We start from the raw sequence: 20,425 nt of genomic DNA, 5'->3' as shown, positions 1-20,425 counted from the left end.
CCCAGATTGAGAAATGCTGGTATCGAGGGTTCATTCCACAGCTCCCTCCAAAAGATGAGCATGTGCTTGATCCAAAACACTCTGGAGATATCCGGAACGAAGGAGGAAAAAAAGCAAGTAACACATCAGTTTTTATTACTTAGTAGAAAGATCTTTGAAAGATGAACCAATATTGTATTTTTATGATGAGTACAAATCCGGTGTCGACTGGGATGCGCATGACTAAGGGGCGATTCCCAGCAGCCTCTCGCTGAATTCCCAGAGCTTCGTGGCCAAAGCATCATCCCGCCCAAGCGGACAGGTATCGTCTCGCCGGCAGTTGTCAAAATAGCTCCCGCTGAGCGGCTCAAGGCCCTCCTCCGTGGCGCAGTAGATGGAGGTCTGGGCCCCGTTGTGGGCGTCTCGGAAGAAGAGCCAGGTGAAGCCCAGGTAGGGGTACTGCACCCAGAGAGGGGAATACCGCAGGGCGTTGGTGTGGACAGCCCCTGAAGGGAACAACAAAAGAGGACAGCACTTGCCCGTCAGTCCCGCCGCAAACCTGCCCGTCAGTCCCTCTGCCAATTTGCCCGTTAGTTCCACCGCCAACCTGTCCGCCATTCCTACCACCAACGTGCCCGCCAGTCCCACCACTAACCTGCCCACCAACCTGCCTGCCAGTCCCACCGCTAACTTGCCCGTCAGTCCCACCGCCAACCTTCCTGTCAGTCCCACCGCCAAACTCTCCGCCAACCTGCCCATCATTCCCACCGCTAACTTGCCCATCAGTCCCACCGCCAACCTTCCTGTCAGTCCCTCCGCCAACTTGCCCATTAGTCCCACCGCCAACCTGCCCGCCAGTTCCACCGCCAACCTGCCCGTCAGTCCCACCGGCAACCTGCCCACCAGTCCTGCCGCCAACCTGCTCGTCAGTCCTGCTGCCAACCTGCCCGCCAGTCCCACCACCAACCTGCCCGTCAGTCCCACCACTAACTTGCCCGTCAGTCCCACCGCCAACCTTCCTGTCAGTCCCTCTGCCAACCTGCCCGCAAGTCCCGCCGCCAACTTGCCTGTCAGTCCCACCACCTACCTGCCTGCCAGTCCCACCGCCAACCTCTCCGTCAACCTGCCTGTCAGTCCCACTGTCAACCTGCCCGCCATTCCCGCCGCCAACCTGTCTGCCAGTCCTACCACCAACCTGCCCACCAGTCCCACCGCCAACCCCTCCGCCAACCTGCCTGTCAGTCCCACCGCTAACTTGCTCATCAGTCCCACCGCCAACCTTCCTGTCAGTCCTTCTGCCAACCCGCCTGCCAGTCCTGCCGCCAACTTACCCCTCAGTCCCACCGCCAACCCCTCCGCCAACCTGCCTGCCAGTCCCACCGCTAACTTGCTCATCAGTCCCACCGCCAACCTTCCTGTCAGTCCCTCTGCCAACCCGCCTGCCAGTCCTGCCGCCAACTTACCCATCAGTCCCACCGCCAACCCCTCCGCCAACCTGCCTGCCAGTCCCACCGCTAACTTGCTCATCAGTCCCACCGCCAACCTTCCTGTCAGTCCCTCTGCCAACCTGCCCGCAAGTCCCGCCGCCAACTTGCCTGTCAGTCCCACCACCTACCTGCCTGCCAGTCCCACCGCCAACCTCTCCGTCAACCTGCCTGTCAGTCCCACCGCCAACCTCTCCGCCAACCTGCCTGCCAGTCCCACCGCTAACTTGCTCATCAGTCCCACCGCCAACCTTCCTGTCAGTCCCTCTGCCAACCTGTCTGCCAGTCCTACCACCAACCTGCCCACCAGTCCCACCGCCAACCCCTCCGCCAACCTGCCCGCCAGTCCCACCGCCAACCCCTCCGCCAACCTGCCCACCAGTCCCACCGCCAACCCCTCCGCCAACCTGCCCGCCAGTCCCACCGCTAATTTGCCTGTCAGTCCCACCGCCAACCTTCCTGTCAGTCCCGCCGCCAACCTGCCCGTCAGTCCCTCTGCCAATTTGCCCGTTAGTTCCACCGCCAACCTGTCCGCCATTCCTACCACCAACGTGCCCGCCAGTCCCACCACTAACCTGCCCACCAACCTGCCTGCCAGTCCCACCGCTAACTTGCCCGTCAGTCCCACCGCCAACCTTCCTGTCAGTCCCACCGCCAAACTCTCCGCCAACCTGCCCATCATTCCCACCGCTAACTTGCCCATCAGTCCCACCGCCAACCTTCCTGTCAGTCCCTCCGCCAACTTGCCCATTAGTCCCACCGCCAACCTGCCCGCCAGTTCCACCGCCAACCTGCCCGTCAGTCCCACCGGCAACCTGCCCACCAGTCCTGCCGCCAACCTGCTCGTCAGTCCTGCTGCCAACCTGCCCGCCAGTCCCACCACCAACCTGCCCGTCAGTCCCACCACTAACTTGCCCGTCAGTCCCACCGCCAACCTTCCTGTCAGTCCCTCTGCCAACCTGCCCGCAAGTCCCGCCGCCAACTTGCCTGTCAGTCCCACCACCTACCTGCCTGCCAGTCCCACCGCCAACCTCTCCGTCAACCTGCCTGTCAGTCCCACTGTCAACCTGCCCGCCATTCCCGCCGCCAACCTGTCTGCCAGTCCTACCACCAACCTGCCCACCAGTCCCACCGCCAACCCCTCCGCCAACCTGCCTGTCAGTCCCACCGCTAACTTGCTCATCAGTCCCACCGCCAACCTTCCTGTCAGTCCTTCTGCCAACCCGCCTGCCAGTCCTGCCGCCAACTTACCCCTCAGTCCCACCGCCAACCCCTCCGCCAACCTGCCTGCCAGTCCCACCGCTAACTTGCTCATCAGTCCCACCGCCAACCTTCCTGTCAGTCCCTCTGCCAACCCGCCTGCCAGTCCTGCCGCCAACTTACCCATCAGTCCCACCGCCAACCCCTCCGCCAACCTGCCTGCCAGTCCCACCGCTAACTTGCTCATCAGTCCCACCGCCAACCTTCCTGTCAGTCCCTCTGCCAACCTGCCCGCAAGTCCCGCCGCCAACTTGCCTGTCAGTCCCACCACCTACCTGCCTGCCAGTCCCACCGCCAACCTCTCCGTCAACCTGCCTGTCAGTCCCACCGCCAACCTCTCCGCCAACCTGCCTGCCAGTCCCACCGCTAACTTGCTCATCAGTCCCACCGCCAACCTTCCTGTCAGTCCCTCTGCCAACCTGTCTGCCAGTCCTACCACCAACCTGCCCACCAGTCCCACCGCCAACCCCTCCGCCAACCTGCCCGCCAGTCCCACCGCCAACCCCTCCGCCAACCTGCCCACCAGTCCCACCGCCAACCCCTCCGCCAACCTGCCCGCCAGTCCCACCGCTAATTTGCCTGTCAGTCCCACCGCCAACCTTCCTGTCAGTCCCGCCGCCAACCTGCCCGTCAGTCCCTCTGCCAATTTGCCCGTTAGTTCCACCGCCAACCTGTCCGCCATTCCTACCACCAACGTGCCCGCCAGTCCCACCACTAACCTGCCCACCAACCTGCCTGCCAGTCCCACCGCTAACTTGCCCGTCAGTCCCACCGCCAACCTTCCTGTCAGTCCCACCGCCAAACTCTCCGCCAACCTGCCCATCATTCCCACCGCTAACTTGCCCATCAGTCCCACCGCCAACCTTCCTGTCAGTCCCTCCGCCAACTTGCCCATTAGTCCCACCGCCAACCTGCCCGCCAGTTCCACCGCCAACCTGCCCGTCAGTCCCACCGGCAACCTGCCCACCAGTCCTGCCGCCAACCTGCTCGTCAGTCCTGCTGCCAACCTGCCCGCCAGTCCCACCACCAACCTGCCCGTCAGTCCCACCACTAACTTGCCCGTCAGTCCCACCGCCAACCTTCCTGTCAGTCCCTCTGCCAACCTGCCCGCAAGTCCCGCCGCCAACTTGCCTGTCAGTCCCACCACCTACCTGCCTGCCAGTCCCACCGCCAACCTCTCCGTCAACCTGCCTGTCAGTCCCACTGTCAACCTGCCCGCCATTCCCGCCGCCAACCTGTCTGCCAGTCCTACCACCAACCTGCCCACCAGTCCCACCGCCAACCCCTCCGCCAACCTGCCTGTCAGTCCCACCGCTAACTTGCTCATCAGTCCCACCGCCAACCTTCCTGTCAGTCCTTCTGCCAACCCGCCTGCCAGTCCTGCCGCCAACTTACCCCTCAGTCCCACCGCCAACCCCTCCGCCAACCTGCCTGCCAGTCCCACCGCTAACTTGCTCATCAGTCCCACCGCCAACCTTCCTGTCAGTCCCTCTGCCAACCCGCCTGCCAGTCCTGCCGCCAACTTACCCATCAGTCCCACCGCCAACCCCTCCGCCAACCTGCCTGCCAGTCCCACCGCTAACTTGCTCATCAGTCCCACCGCCAACCTTCCTGTCAGTCCCTCTGCCAACCTGCCCGCAAGTCCCGCCGCCAACTTGCCTGTCAGTCCCACCACCTACCTGCCTGCCAGTCCCACCGCCAACCTCTCCGTCAACCTGCCTGTCAGTCCCACCGCCAACCTCTCCGCCAACCTGCCTGCCAGTCCCACCGCTAACTTGCTCATCAGTCCCACCGCCAACCTTCCTGTCAGTCCCTCTGCCAACCTGTCTGCCAGTCCTACCACCAACCTGCCCACCAGTCCCACCGCCAACCCCTCCGCCAACCTGCCCGCCAGTCCCACCGCCAACCCCTCCGCCAACCTGCCCACCAGTCCCACCGCCAACCCCTCCGCCAACCTGCCCGCCAGTCCCACCGCTAATTTGCCTGTCAGTCCCACCGCCAACCTTCCTGTCAGTCCCGCCGCCAACCTGCCCGCCAGTCCCTCCGCCAACTTGCCCGTTAGTCCCACCGCCAACCCGCCTGTCAGTCCCGCCGCCAACCTGCCCGCCAGTCCCACCGCTAATTTGCCTGTCAGTCCCACCGCCAACCTTCCTGTCAGTCCCTCTGCCAACCTGCCCGCCAGTCCCTCCGCCAACTTGCCCGTTAGTCCCACCGCCAACCCGCCTGTCAGTCCCGCCGCCAACCTGCCCGCCAGTCCCACCACTAACCTGCCCACCAACCTGCCTGCCAGTCCCACCGCTAACTTGCCCGTCAGTCCCACCGCCAACCTTCCTGTCAGTCCCACCGCCAAACTCTCCGCCAACCTGCCCATCATTCCCACCGCTAACTTGCCCATCAGTCCCACCGCCAACCTTCCTGTCAGTCCCTCCGCCAACTTGCCCATTAGTCCCACCGCCAACCTGCCCGCCAGTTCCACCGCCAACCTGCCCGTCAGTCCCACCGGCAACCTGCCCACCAGTCCTGCCGCCAACCTGCTCGTCAGTCCTGCTGCCAACCTGCCCGCCAGTCCCACCACCAACCTGCCCGTCAGTCCCACCACTAACTTGCCCGTCAGTCCCACCGCCAACCTTCCTGTCAGTCCCTCTGCCAACCTGCCCGCAAGTCCCGCCGCCAACTTGCCTGTCAGTCCCACCACCTACCTGCCTGCCAGTCCCACCGCCAACCTCTCCGTCAACCTGCCTGTCAGTCCCACTGTCAACCTGCCCGCCATTCCCGCCGCCAACCTGTCTGCCAGTCCTACCACCAACCTGCCCACCAGTCCCACCGCCAACCCCTCCGCCAACCTGCCTGCCAGTCCCACCGCTAACTTGCTCATCAGTCCCACCGCCAACCTTCCTGTCAGTCCTTCTGCCAACCCGCCTGCCAGTCCTGCCGCCAACTTACCCCTCAGTCCCACCGCCAACCCCTCCGCCAACCTGCCTGCCAGTCCCACCGCTAACTTGCTCATCAGTCCCACCGCCAACCTTCCTGTCAGTCCCTCTGCCAACCCGCCTGCCAGTCCTGCCGCCAACTTACCCATCAGTCCCACCGCCAACCCCTCCGCCAACCTGCCTGCCAGTCCCACCGCTAACTTGCTCATCAGTCCCACCGCCAACCTTCCTGTCAGTCCCTCTGCCAACCTGCCCGCAAGTCCCGCCGCCAACTTGCCTGTCAGTCCCACCACCTACCTGCCTGCCAGTCCCACCGCCAACCTCTCCGTCAACCTGCCTGTCAGTCCCACCGCCAACCTCTCCGCCAACCTGCCTGCCAGTCCCACCGCTAACTTGCTCATCAGTCCCACCGCCAACCTTCCTGTCAGTCCCTCTGCCAACCTGTCTGCCAGTCCTACCACCAACCTGCCCACCAGTCCCACCGCCAACCCCTCCGCCAACCTGCCCGCCAGTCCCACCGCCAACCCCTCCGCCAACCTGCCCACCAGTCCCACCGCCAACCCCTCCGCCAACCTGCCCGCCAGTCCCACCGCTAATTTGCCTGTCAGTCCCACCGCCAACCTTCCTGTCAGTCCCGCCGCCAACCTGCCCGCCAGTCCCTCCGCCAACTTGCCCGTTAGTCCCACCGCCAACCCGCCTGTCAGTCCCGCCGCCAACCTGCCCGCCAGTCCCACCGCTAATTTGCCTGTCAGTCCCACCGCCAACCTTCCTGTCAGTCCCTCTGCCAACCTGCCCGCCAGTCCCTCCGCCAACTTGCCCGTTAGTCCCACCGCCAACCCGCCTGTCAGTCCCGCCGCCAACCTGCCCGCCAGTCCCTCCGCCAACTTGCCCGTTAGTCCCACCGCCAACCCGCCTGTCAGTCCCGCCGCCAACCTGCCCGCCAGTCCCACCGCTAATTTGCCTGTCAGTCCCACCGCCAACCTTCCTGTCAGTCCCGCCGCCAACCTGCCCGCCAGTCCCTCCGCCAACTTGCCCGTTAGTCCCACCGCCAACCCGCCTGTCAGTCCCGCCGCCAACCTGCCCGCCAGTCCCACCGCTAATTTGCCTGTCAGTCCCACCGCCAACCTTCCTGTCAGTCCCGCCGCCAACCTGCCCGCCAGTCCCTCCGCCAACTTGCCCGTTAGTCCCACCGCCAACCCGCCTGTCAGTCCCGCCGCCAACCTGCCCGCCAGTCCCACCGCTAATTTGCCTGTCAGTCCCACCGCCAACCTTCCTGTCAGTCCCACCGCCAACCTGCCCGCCAGTCCCACCGCTAATTTGCCTGTCAGTCCCACCGCCAACCTTCCTGTCAGTCCCGCCGCCAACCTGCCCGCCAGTCCCTCCGCCAACTTGCCCGTTAGTCCCACCGCCAACCCGCCTGTCAGTCCCGCCGCCAACCTGCCCGCCAGTCCCACCGCTAATTTGCCTGTCAGTCCCACCGCCAACCTTCCTGTCAGTCCCGCCGCCAACCTGCCCGCCAGTCCCTCCGCCAACTTGCCCGTTAGTCCCACCGCCAACCCGCCTGTCAGTCCCGCCGCCAACCTGCCCGCCAGTCCCACCGCTAATTTGCCTGTCAGTCCCACCGCCAACCTTCCTGTCAGTCCCGCCGCCAACCTGCCCGCCAGTCCCTCCGCCAACTTGCCCGTTAGTCCCACCGCCAACCCGCCTGTCAGTCCCGCCGCCAACCTGCCCGCCAGTCCCACCGCTAATTTGCCTGTCAGTCCCACCGCCAACCTTCCTGTCAGTCCCGCCGCCAACCTGCCCGCCAGTCCCTCCGCCAACTTGCCCGTTAGTCCCACCGCCAACCCGCCTGTCAGTCCCGCCGCCAACCTGCCCGCCAGTCCCACCGCTAATTTGCCTGTCAGTCCCACCGCCAACCTTCCTGTCAGTCCCGCCGCCAACCTGCCCGCCAGTCCCTCCGCCAACTTGCCCGTTAGTCCCACCGCCAACCCGCCTGTCAGTCCCGCCGCCAACCTGCCCGCCAGTCCCACCGCTAATTTGCCTGTCAGTCCCACCGCCAACCTTCCTGTCAGTCCCGCCGCCAACCTGCCCGCCAGTCCCTCCGCCAACTTGCCCGTTAGTCCCACCGCCAACCCGCCTGTCAGTCCCGCCGCCAACCTGCCCGCCAGTCCCACCGCTAATTTGCCTGTCAGTCCCACCGCCAACCTTCCTGTCAGTCCCACCGCCAACCTGCCCGCCAGTCCCACCGCTAATTTGCCTGTCAGTCCCACCGCCAACCTTCCTGTCAGTCCCGCCGCCAACCTGCCCGCCAGTCCCTCCGCCAACTTGCCCGTTAGTCCCACCGCCAACCCGCCTGTCAGTCCCGCCGCCAACCTGCCCGCCAGTCCCACCGCTAATTTGCCTGTCAGTCCCACCGCCAACCTTCCTGTCAGTCCCGCCGCCAACCTGCCCGCCAGTCCCTCCGCCAACTTGCCCGTTAGTCCCACCGCCAACCCGCCTGTCAGTCCCGCCGCCAACCTGCCCGCCAGTCCCACCGCTAATTTGCCTGTCAGTCCCACCGCCAACCTTCCTGTCAGTCCCGCCGCCAACCTGCCCGCCAGTCCCACCGCTAATTTGCCCGTTAGTCCCACCGCCAACCCGCCTGTCAGTCCCGCCGCCAACCTGCCCGCCAGTCCCACCGCTAATTTGCCTGTCAGTCCCACCGCCAACCTTCCTGTCAGTCCCGCCGCCAACCTGCCCGCCAGTCCCTCCGCCAACTTGCCCGTTAGTCCCACCGCCAACCCGCCTGTCAGTCCCGCCGCCAACCTGCCCGCCAGTCCCACCGCTAATTTGCCTGTCAGTCCCACCGCCAACCTTCCTGTCAGTCCCGCCGCCAACCTGCCCGCCAGTCCCACCGCTAATTTGCCTGTCAGTCCCACCGCCAACCTTCCTGTCAGTCCCGCCGCCAACCTGCCCACCAGTCCCTCCGCCAACTTGCCCGTTAGTCCCACCGCCAACCCGCCTGTCAGTCCCGCCGCCAACCTGCCCGCCAGTCCCACCGCTAATTTGCCTGTCAGTCCCACCGCCAACCTTCCTGTCAGTCCCGCCGCCAACCTGCCCGCCAGTCCCTCCGCCAACTTGCCCGTTAGTCCCACCGCCAACCCGCCTGTCAGTCCCGCCGCCAACCTGCCCGCCAGTCCCACCGCTAATTTGCCTGTCAGTCCCACCGCCAACCTTCCTGTCAGTCCCACCGCCAACCTGCCCGCCAGTCCCACCGCTAATTTGCCTGTCAGTCCCACCGCCAACCTTCCTGTCAGTCCCGCCGCCAACCTGCCCGCCAGTCCCACCGCTAATTTGCCTGTCAGTCCCACCGCCAACCTTCCTGTCAGTCCCGCCGCCAACCTGCCCGCCAGTCCCTCCGCCAACTTGCCCGTTAGTCCCACCGCCAACCCGCCTGTCAGTCCCGCCGCCAACCTGCCCGCCAGTCCCACCGCTAATTTGCCTGTCAGTCCCACCGCCAACCTTCCTGTCAGTCCCGCCGCCAACCTGCCCGCCAGTCCCTCCGCCAACTTGCCCGTTAGTCCCACCGCCAACCCGCCTGTCAGTCCCGCCGCCAACCTGCCCGCCAGTCCCACCGCTAATTTGCCTGTCAGTCCCACCGCCAACCTTCCTGTCAGTCCCACCGCCAACCTGCCCGCCAGTCCCACCGCTAATTTGCCTGTCAGTCCCACCGCCAACCTTCCTGTCAGTCCCGCCGCCAACCTGCCCGCCAGTCCCACCGCTAATTTGCCTGTCAGTCCCACCGCCAACCTTCCTGTCAGTCCCGCCGCCAACCTGCCCACCAGTCCCTCCGCCAACTTGCCCGTTAGTCCCACCGCCAACCCGCCTGTCAGTCCCGCCGCCAACCTGCCCGCCAGTCCCACCGCTAATTTGCCTGTCAGTCCCACCGCCAACCTTCCTGTCAGTCCCGCCGCCAACCTGCCCGCCAGTCCCACCGCTAATTTGCCTGTCAGTCCCACCGCCAACCTTCCTGTCAGTCCCGCCGCCAACCTGCCCGCCAGTCCCTCCGCCAACTTGCCCGTTAGTCCCACCGCCAACCCGCCTGTCAGTCCCGCCGCCAACCTGCCCGCCAGTCCCACCGCTAATTTGCCTGTCAGTCCCACCGCCAACCTTCCTGTCAGTCCCGCCGCCAACCTGCCCGCCAGTCCCACCGCTAATTTGCCTGTCAGTCCCACCGCCAACCTTCCTGTCAGTCCCGCCGCCAACCTGCCCGCCAGTCCCTCCGCCAACTTGCCCGTTAGTCCCACCGCCAACCCGCCTGTCAGTCCCGCCGCCAACCTGCCCGCCAGTCCCACCGCTAATTTGCCTGTCAGTCCCACCGCCAACCTTCCTGTCAGTCCCGCCGCCAACCTGCCCGCCAGTCCCTCCGCCAACTTGCCCGTTAGTCCCACTGCCAACCCGCCTGTCAGTCCCGCCGCCAACCTGCCCGCCAGTCCCACCGCTAATTTGCCTGTCAGTCCCACCGCCAACCTTCCTGTCAGTCCCGCCGCCAACCTGCCCGCCAGTCCCTCCGCCAACTTGCCCGTTAGTCCCACCGCCAACCCGCCTGTCAGTCCCGCCGCCAACCTGCCCGCCAGTCCCACCGCTAATTTGCCTGTCAGTCCCACCGCCAACCTTCCTGTCAGTCCCGCCGCCAACCTGCCCGCCAGTCCCTCCGCCAACTTGCCCGTTAGTCCCACCGCCAACCCGCCTGTCAGTCCCGCCGCCAACCTGCCCGCCAGTCCCACCGCTAATTTGCCTGTCAGTCCCACCGCCAACCTTCCTGTCAGTCCCGCCGCCAACCTGCCCGCCAGTCCCTCCGCCAACTTGCCCGTTAGTCCCACCGCCAACCCGCCTGTCAGTCCCGCCGCCAACCTGCCCGCCAGTCCCACCGCTAATTTGCCTGTCAGTCCCACCGCCAACCTTCCTGTCAGTCCCACCGCCAACCTGCCCGCCAGTCCCACCGCTAATTTGCCTGTCAGTCCCACCGCCAACCTTCCTGTCAGTCCCGCCGCCAACCTGCCCGCCAGTCCCTCCGCCAACTTGCCCGTTAGTCCCACCGCCAACCCGCCTGTCAGTCCCGCCGCCAACCTGCCCGCCAGTCCCACCGCTAATTTGCCTGTCAGTCCCACCGCCAACCTTCCTGTCAGTCCCACCGCCAACCTGCCCGCCAGTCCCACCGCTAATTTGCCTGTCAGTCCCACCGCCAACCTTCCTGTCAGTCCCGCCGCCAACCTGCCCGCCAGTCCCACCGCTAATTTGCCTGTCAGTCCCACCGCCAACCTTCCTGTCAGTCCCGCCGCCAACCTGCCCGCCAGTCCCTCCGCCAACTTGCCCGTTAGTCCCACCGCCAACCCGCCTGTCAGTCCCGCCGCCAACCTGCCCGCCAGTCCCACCGCTAATTTGCCTGTCAGTCCCACCGCCAACCTTCCTGTCAGTCCCACCGCCAACCTGCCCGCCAGTCCCACCGCTAATTTGCCTGTCAGTCCCACCGCCAACCTTCCTGTCAGTCCCGCCGCCAACCTGCCCGCCAGTCCCACCGCTAATTTGCCTGTCAGTCCCACCGCCAACCTTCCTGTCAGTCCCGCCGCCAACCTGCCCACCAGTCCCTCCGCCAACTTGCCCGTTAGTCCCACCGCCAACCCGCCTGTCAGTCCCGCCGCCAACCTGCCCGCCAGTCCCACCGCTAATTTGCCTGTCAGTCCCACCGCCAACCTTCCTGTCAGTCCCGCCGCCAACCTGCCCGCCAGTCCCTCCGCCAACCTGCCCATCAGTCCCACCACCTACCTGCCTGTCAGTCCCACTGCTAACTTGCTCATCAGTACCACCACCAACCTGCCCGCCAGTCCCTCTGCCAACTTGCCCGTTAGTCCCACCGCCAACCCGCCTGCCAGTCCCGCCGCCAACTTGCCCACCTTAGTATTATGTGACATGATGGTACCCACTTCTTCTCTCTTTCCGGTCACAGCCCGTGCAAGGTTGCCAAAATAGATTAAAATGCCACATTTCGAATCAAGATTAGATACCCGCATTTGGAGACATGAGCAGAGTTTTTGCAAGACGAGCCAATTTGGTAACCATCCCATTTTAAAGCGGGTAAACACCAAGCGGCTGTAAATGTGGGAGTGTCGTCCAAAGTCAAATAAGTAAATAAGCCGCCGCAAGTTCAGAGTGAGTGAAAGAAAGGAGGGAATTGCCGGGGAGATTACGAGTCCAAAGTCAGGTCAAGGGTAAGAGAAGTCGTGAAGGGATCGGAGGATCAGTGCCTCGCCTGAACCGACTCCTAGCCACACAGCCGGCCTCGTTAAGCGGCACGGCTTAATGAAGGGTGACAGGGCTCTCGGGACGAAAGAGAGTGGTCCGGCTCTCTTTCCACCTCCAAGGTTGTGGCTGGGCCTCGTCTGTTGTGCTTTCAGCATTGCAAAGTCAAGGATTCGGATCACTTTTTGGCCACGGAAAGACCAAACTGTGCATTGGGACTGTTGCCTGGAGTTCCTTAGGTGTGTCGACTGAAAAATGTTGTAGGGATTGTTCTCACAATTACACTTTGCACAATTATGGTGACTGAGTTGCAATAACTTCCACTAAGTTCCTAATTAAGACACAATGTGGACAATGATGTTTTTTGATAAAACTCATGGAGCGGCTCTAGAGCAGTGGTTCCCAACCTTTTTTTGACCAGGGACCACTTGACCAGAGACCCCCTTGACCAGGGAACCCTCTCCAACATTAGTACCAAAGGGGTTACAAATCAGTTTTTGGTCCACTTTAGATTCAGTTTGGTTATTTGGGGATGCTGATTCAGAAAATGGCCTTGGATAAACCACATCAGCTGGTTCAGAAAATGGCATTGGATAGACCACATCAGCTGGTTCAGAAAATGGCATTGGATAGACCACATCGGCTGATTCAGAAAATGGCACTGGATAGACCACATCAGCTGATTCAGAAAATGGCATTGGATAGACCACATCAGCTGGTTCAGAAAATGGCATTGGACAGACCACATCAGCTGGTTCAGAAAATGGCATTGGATAGACCACATCAGCTGGTTCAGAAAATGGCATTGGACAGACCACATCAGCTATTCTGAAAACTGCATTGGATAGACCACATCAGCTGATTCAGAAAATGGCATTGGATAGACCACATCAGATGATTCTGAAAACTGCATTGGATAGACCACATCAGCTGATTCTGAAAACTGCATTGGATAGACAACATCGGCTGGTTCAGAAAACGACACTGGACAGACCACATCGGCTGGTTCAGAAAATGGCATTGGATAGGCCACATCAGCTGATTCTGAAAACTGCATTGGATAGACCACATCAGCTGATTCAGAAAATGGCATTGGATAGACCACATCAGATGATTCTGAAAACTGCATTGGATAGACCACATCAGCTGGTTCAGAAAATGGCATTGGACAGACTACGTCAGCTGATTCAGAAAATGGCACTGGATAGACCACATCAGCTCTAGTTTCTGATACAGAACACATGCCATCCAGTAGTCCCCATCTGCTCGCCCACAGAAAACCACATTTAATTATCTAGAGCTGATGTGGTCTATCCATATATTGTATGAAACCTTCATAAGTGGTTGGTTGAACAGCCGGGTTGGCAGTGGAACTAAACGAAAGGATGCTTCTCTCAAAACATGGAAAATTTGGAAAGTTCTGACCCAGGGTGACCCCAAGCAAGTTGCTCAATGCTCAGCCTCCTCAGAGGAAACCATGCCAAGAAAACCTCATGACAAGCTCACCATGGAAATTGGAAATTATCAAAGCATGCTTCCACCACCCTGTTTTCGCCTGTCAAGATCTCTGGAAGTGACCCACAAGGACTATGGTGGTATCTCCATGACCTTTGAGGGACACCCTCGCTCCCGATGACCACCAACCTGGGTGAACGGCGTAGAAGGTCACGTTGGTCCCTCGGAGCCTCCTGGCCAGCTCTCGGACGTGCAGGACGTTGGCCAGCTTGCTGTTGCAGTAAGACTGGAAGGCCTTCAGGTAGCCCTCCACCGGCTTGTGGACCTTCTGGAAGTCGATGGTCCCTTTGCGATGGACGTCGGAGGAGACGATGACCACTCGACTGGGGGAACACTGCTTGACGCGGTCCAGGAGGAGGTGGGTCAGGAGGAAGTGGCCCAAGTGGTTCACCTGGAAGGTCACGTTGAAGCCGTCCTCGGATTCGCCTTCGCAGATCACAGCTATGGGGAGAGAGCAACCACAACATTATTTCCATTGCTACTTCATAACTTTTGGGAGTTGTAGTTGCTGGGATTTATAGTTCACCTACAATCAAAGAGCATTGTGAACTCCACCAATGATGGAATCGAACCAAACTTGGCACACAGAAGTCCCATCACCAACAGAGAATAGTCAATATGCCCAAATGTGAACACTGGTGGAGTTTGGGGAAAGTACAGATTGATATTTGGGAGTTGTAGTTGCTGGGATGTATAGTTCACCTACAATCAAAGAGCATTGTGAACTCCACCAATGATGGAATTGAACCAAACTTGGCACACAGAAGTCCCATCACCAACAGAGAATAGTCAATATGCCCAAATGTGAACACTGGTGGAGTTTGGGGAAAGTACAGATTGGTATTTGGGAGTTGTAGTTGCTGGGATTTATAGTTCACCTACAATCGAAGAGCATTGTGAACTCCACCAATGATGGAATTGAACCAAACTTGGCACACAGAAGTCCCATCACCAACAGAGAATAGTCAATATGCCCAAATGTGAACACTGGTGGAGTTTGGGGAAAGTACAGATTGGTATTTGGGAGTTGTAGTTGCTGGGATTTATAGTTCACCTACAATCAAAGAGCATTCTGAACTTCACCAATGATGGAATCGAACCAAACTTGGCACACAGAACTCCCACAACCAACAGAGAATACTGGAACGGTTTGGTAGGCATTGACCTTGAGTTTGGGAGTTGTAGTTCAGCTACAATCAAAGAGCATTGTGAACTCCACCAATGATGGAATTGAACCAAGTTTGGCACACAGAACTCCACGACCAACAGAGAATACTTGAGTTTGGGAGTTGTAGTTCACCTCCATCCAATGGACTCAAACAATGATGGATCTGGACCAAACTTGGCATGAATAGTCAATATGCGAACACTGGTGGAGTTTGGGAGTTGTAATTCACTTACATCCAGTGGACTCAAAGAATGATAGATCTGGAGCAATCTTGGCACCAATACTCAATATGCCCAGATGTGAACCCTAGTGGAGTTTGGGGAAAGTACAGATTGATATTTGGGAGTTGTAGTTGCTGGGATTTATAGTTCACCTACAATCAAAGAGCATTATGAACTCCATCAATGATGGAATCGAACCAAACTTGGCACACAGAACTCCCATGTCCAATAGAGAATACTGGAAGGGTTTGGTAGGCATTGACCTTGAGTTTGGGAGTTGTAGTTCAGCTACAATCAAAGAGCATTGTGAACTCCACCAATGATGGAATTGAACCAAACTTGGCACACAGAACTCCCACGACCAACAGAGAATACTTGAGTTTGGGAGTTGTAGTTCACCTACACTCAGTGGACTCAAAACAATGATAGATCTGGACCAAACTTGGCATGAATAGTCAATATGCCCAAATGTGAACACTGGTGGAGTTTGGGAGTTGTAGTTCACTTACATCCAGTGGACTCAAAGAATGATAGATCTGGAGCAATCTTGGCACCAATACTCAATATGCCCAGATGTGAACACTGGTAGAGTTTGGGGGAAATAGACCTTGACATTTGGGAGTTGCAGTTGCTGGGATTTATAGTTCACCTATAATCAAAGAGCATTGTGAACTCCACCAATGATGGAATTGAACCAAACTTGGCACACAGAACTCCCATGACCAACAGAGAATACTGGAAAGGTTTGGTGGGCATTGACCTTGAGTTTGGGAGTTGTAATTCACCTACATCCAGTGGACTCAAACAATGATAGATCTGGACCAAACTTGGCATGAATAGTCAATATTCCCAAATGTGAACACTGATGGAGTTTAGGGAAAAGTAGAGCTTGATATTTGGGGGTTGGTAGAGGTCTACACTGGTAGAGTTTGGGGGAAATAGACCTTGACATTTGGGAGTTGTAGTTGCTGGGATTAATAGTTCACCTACAATCACAGAGAATTGTGAACTCCACCAATGATGGAATTGAATCAAACTTGGCACACAGAACTCCCATGACCATCAGAAAATACTGTGTTTTCCGATAGTCCTTGATGACCATCTGACCACCTCCCGACCCCCAGGTTGAGAAACACTGATCTATGGCGTGTTCTGTTTCCCAACGGTTGTAATGGCATCCCCATCGTTGGACAGGCAAATGGAAGGAACGCCAGGAAGTGAGGACAGCCCCACTCTGGGTTGAGCTCTGACCAGCTTCTAGGATCATAACCACCCAAGGATATCTGTCAATGGCCAACGTTCCTGTATTATCACCCAGGCGTTACCCCTGAGAGGGCCACCTAAGGTCGTTGCCCACACATGGAGCTCGTCAACGGACCGGCCAGTCCGCTGGGGAGGTCTGGGGTCAACCCCACATCCAGGCCAAGCTCTGACCTGCGTTGTTAATGAGGATGTCCAGGCGGGCCTCCGACTGCAAGAAGTCCTCCGCAAAAGCTCGGACGGAACGCAGGCTGCCCAAGTCCAGGCTCATGTAGAGCACCTCGTTGTTCCCGCTTTCCTGCAGAGAGGGAAACACGGAAAACCATGGGAAGCAAGTTAGTCGTCAACCGGTCTTCGGTTCTGTTCCTCTGAGGAATGACAACACTGCAAAGATGACTGAAGTCCAGGCATGGGCCAACTTGGACCCTCCATCCAGGTGTTTTGGACTCCAACCCCCACAATTCCTAACAGCCTCAGTCCATTTTCTTTTCCCCCTCAGTAGCTCAAGCTGAGTGCTGGGCCCATAACCAATGTTTTGGACTCCAACCTCCACAACTCCTAACAGCCTCAGTCCATTTTCTTTTCCCCCTCAGCAGCTTAAGCTGAGTGTTGGGCCCATAACCAATGTTTTGGACTCCAAACCCCACAATTCCTAAGGGCCTCAGGCCCTTTCCTTTCCTCTCTCAGTAGCTCAAGCTGAGTGCTGGGCCTATAACCAATGTTTTGGACTCCAAACCCCACAATTCCTAACAGCCTCAGGCCCTTTCCTTTCCCCCCTCTGTAATTCAAGCTGAGTGCTGGGCCCATAACCAATGTTTTGGACTCCAAACTCCACAATTCCTAAGAGCCTCAGGCCTGTACCTTTACACCCTCAGTAGCTTAAGCTGAGTGCTGGGCCCATAACCAAAGTTTTGGACTCCAAACCCCACAATTCCTAAGAGCCTCAGGCCCTTTCCTTTCCCCCCTCTGTAATTCAAGCTGAGTGCTGGGCCCATAACCAATGTTTTGGACTCCAAACTCCACAATTCCTAAGAGCCTCAGGCCTGTACCTTTACACCCTCAGTAGCTTAAGCTGAGTGCTGGGCCCATAACCAAAGTTTTGGACTCCAAACCCCACAATTCCTAAGAGCCTCAGGCCTGTACCTTTACACCCTCAGTAGCTTAAGCTGAGTGCTGGGCCCATAACCAATGTTTTGGACTCCAAACCCCACAATTCCTAAGAGCCTCAGGCCTGTACCTTTACACCCTCAGTAGCTTAAGCTGAGTGCTGGGCCCATAACCAAAGTTTTGGACTCCAAACCCCACAATTCCTAAGAGCCTTGGGCCCTTTCCTTTCCTCTCTCAGTAGCTCAAGCTGAGTGCTGGGCCCATAACCAAAGTTTTGGACTCCAAACCCCACAATTCCTAAGAGCCTCAGGCCCTTTCCTTTCCCCCCTCTGTAATTCAAGCTGAGTGCTGGGCCCATAACCAATGTTTTGGACTCCAAACTCCACAATTCCTAAGAGCCTCAGGCCCTTTCCTTTCCTCTCTCAGTAGCTCAAGCTGAGCGCTGGACCCATAACCAATGTTTTGGACTCCAAACTCCACAATTCCTAACAGCTCCAAGCTCTTTCCTTTCCCCCCTCAGCAGCTTGAGTGGAGCGCTGGGCCCATAACCAACGTTTTGGACTTCAACTCCAAGACGGTTCCTTACCTTCCGGATCTCGCAGGCGGCAGATTCCCCCAGCTTCCTATTTCGGCTTGCCACGATGACCCTGGCTCCTCTGCGGGCCAAGTCCAGTGCCGTCGCCTTCCCGATCCCACTGTTCCCACCTACGACAGAGAGCAAAGAACCAACCAAGTCTGAATCCCAACCCTTGACGTTGGAAGGACGCCAACTTCTCCGTGGCAGGTCGTACGCTTGGAAGGTGTGGCAGATCCTCCTCCCCGTGCACCTTCCACAGTCCCGGCCACCCTGTGACCCAAAGATGCCCCCCAACATGCTGACCGGTGAGGAGGACCGTCTTGCCCCGCAGGCTGGTCTTGTTCCGGCACTCCTTCCCCTTGATGCACGTCCGGTAGACCACGGTATAGAGGACCACCAGTAGCCCCAAACCTAGCAGGGTCAGCCCCAGGCCCATCAGGACCTCTCCGACCAACTCCATCACGCCCTTTCCTGCAAGATTTGGCTCCGACCGGGCAGCTCACCGAGAGCAAGCCTTCTCCTTCCTGCCCAGAGCTGCACAACACTCTCAGTTGCTCCTCCTCTCAGTTCTCAATCTCCTCCTCCAGCTCTGATGTTTGTGGGCGAGTCCCGCTTCCTCCTAATCCAACGGTCAGGTTTGATGATCTGAGAGCAGATCTGCCAGGTCCCAATCGACTAGAGGAGCTGGATCCAGAAAAGCAGATGGTGAGCAGGAGTTGACTCAGGAGAGCTCGGCCAACCCCAGGACACCATCGGAAGGCTTCGGGATTAGTAGAGGTGTAGTTATTTGTCGTGTCAGGGCAACCAGTCAACATTTCTAACAGAACAAAACAGACAAAACACAGAGTTTGCAAGCTTGGTAGCTGATTAGATGTCCTTTGACCAGTATCTGGCCACTTGGAGTGCTTCTGGTGTTGCTGCAAGAAGGTCCTCCCTTGTGCATCATGTGGCAGGGCTCAGGTTGCATTGCAGCAGGTGGTCAGTGGTTTGCTCCTCTCCGCACTCGCATGTCGTGGACTCCACTTTCTTGAGGTTGGCTCTGCATCTCGTGGTGCCAGAGCGCAGTCTGTTCAGCACCTTCCAAATCGCCCAGTCCTCTGTGTGCCCAGGGGGAGTCTCTCATTTGGTATCAGGTTTTGGGTTTGAGCCTGCCACTTTTGGACTCTCGCTTGCTGAGGTGTTCCAGCGAGTGTCTCTGTAGATCTTAGGAAACTATGTCTTGATTTAAGTCGTTGGCGTGCTGGCTGATACCCAAACAAGGGATGAGCTGGAGATGTCCCTGCCTTGGTCCTTTCACTATTGGCTGCTACTTCCCGGCGGATGTCAGGTGGTGCGATACCGGCTAAGCAGTGTAGTTTCTCCAGTGGTGTAGGGCGCAGACACCCCGTGATAATGCAGCATGTCTCATTAAGAACCACATCTACTGTTTTAGCGTGGTGAGATGTGTTCCACACTGGGCATGCGTACTCAGCAGCAGAGTAGCATAGCGCAAGGGCAGATGTCTTCACTGTGTCTGGTTGTGATCCTCAGGTTGTGCCAGTCAGCTTTCGTATGATATTGTTTCTAGCACCCACTTTTTGCTTGATGTTCAGGCAGTGCTTCTTGTAGGTCAGAGCATGGTCCAGAGTGACTCCTCCCAGGGATTTGGGTGCGCTGCAATGCTTCATAGGAAACCTGCTACAATACAGGAGCTTTTTTGTTGAGTTCCAGGGCCAGAGAAGCGGAAACAGAACAGCCTGCCTCAGGGGAGTGTACTTGCTCCATCAGTGTTTAACATTTATACAAATGACCAGTGATGAGGGACAGAGAGTTTCATCTATGCTGACGATTGTGCCATCACCACTCAAGGAAATCAGCTACAGAACAGGAGCTTTTTTGTGGAGTTCCAGGGCCAGAGAAGCAGATGGCGGGAACAGAAGAACGGCCTGCCTCAGGGGAGCGTGCTTGCTCCATCCATGTTCCACATCTACACAAATGACCAGCCACTGCCAGAAGGGACAGAGAGCTTCATCTATGCTGATGATCGTGCCATCACCGCTCAAGCAGGGACCTTTGAGGTGGTTGAAAAGAAGCTCTCCGAAGCTCTAGGTGCTTTTACTGCCTATTACAGGGAAAACCAGCTGATCCCTAACCCATCTAAAATTCAGACATGGGCTTTTCACCTCAAGAACAGACAAGCATCCCGAGCTCTGAGGATTATTACTTGAGAAGGAATCTGACGGGAGCATTGCCCCCCTGTTGCGTCAGCTCCACTGGCTGCCGGTTCAATTCCGAGCACAATTCAAGGTGCTGGTTTTGACCTACAAACCCTTTACGGTTCCGGTCCTGTGTATCTGTCAGAACGTATCTCCCTCTACGTCCCACCCCGGAATTTGAGATCATCTGGGGAGGCCCTGCTCTCGACCCCACCGCTATCCCAAGTGAGGTTGGTGGGGACGAGGAGCAGGGCCTTCTCGGTGGTGGCCCCCCACCTGTGGAACTCACTTCTGGGGGAAATCAGGGCATCAACATCCCTCCTCGCCTTCAGGAGGAAGGTAAAGACGTGGTTGTGGGACCAGGCCTTTGGGCAATCTGATAATTAGATATGGAAACCAGATGGATAGGACTGAAAGGACTGACAATTGTGGAATTGGAATTTAACTATG

The 20,425-nt window shown here is 58.4% G+C and overlaps 2 protein-coding genes across 2 annotated transcripts; one reads left to right on the top strand and one right to left on the bottom strand.

Annotated features, from left to right (window-relative positions):
- Window positions 1-118: 118 nt before the first annotated feature.
- LOC132763297 (dehydrogenase/reductase SDR family member 13-like) lies at window positions 119-18,451 on the bottom strand. The gene is made up of 5 exons (XM_060756677.2): window positions 18,084-18,451; window positions 17,790-17,908; window positions 16,271-16,394; window positions 13,577-13,888; window positions 119-485 (listed from the first exon to the last, which is right to left on the bottom strand). The coding sequence occupies exons 1-5, from the start codon at window positions 18,238-18,240 to the stop codon at window positions 223-225; spliced, it is 975 nt and encodes a 324-aa protein (XP_060612660.2). The 5' UTR covers window positions 18,241-18,451; the 3' UTR covers window positions 119-222.
- LOC137097679 (platelet binding protein GspB-like) lies at window positions 3,332-11,662 on the top strand (the record flags this gene model as incomplete). The annotated part of the gene is made up of 7 exons (XM_067472223.1): window positions 3,332-6,900; window positions 6,982-7,836; window positions 7,942-8,172; window positions 8,566-8,820; window positions 9,022-9,252; window positions 9,886-10,572; window positions 11,254-11,662. Coding segments are annotated over 7 exons (6,237 nt in total), but the record flags the coding sequence as incomplete, so codon positions are not given.
- Window positions 18,452-20,425: the final 1,974 nt, after the last annotated feature.

Source organism: Anolis sagrei, chromosome 11, assembly GCF_037176765.1.
Source record: "Anolis sagrei isolate rAnoSag1 chromosome 11, rAnoSag1.mat, whole genome shotgun sequence".
NCBI lineage: Eukaryota > Metazoa > Chordata > Lepidosauria > Squamata > Dactyloidae > Anolis > Anolis sagrei.
This window is presented reverse-complemented; position numbering and strand designations above follow the sequence as displayed.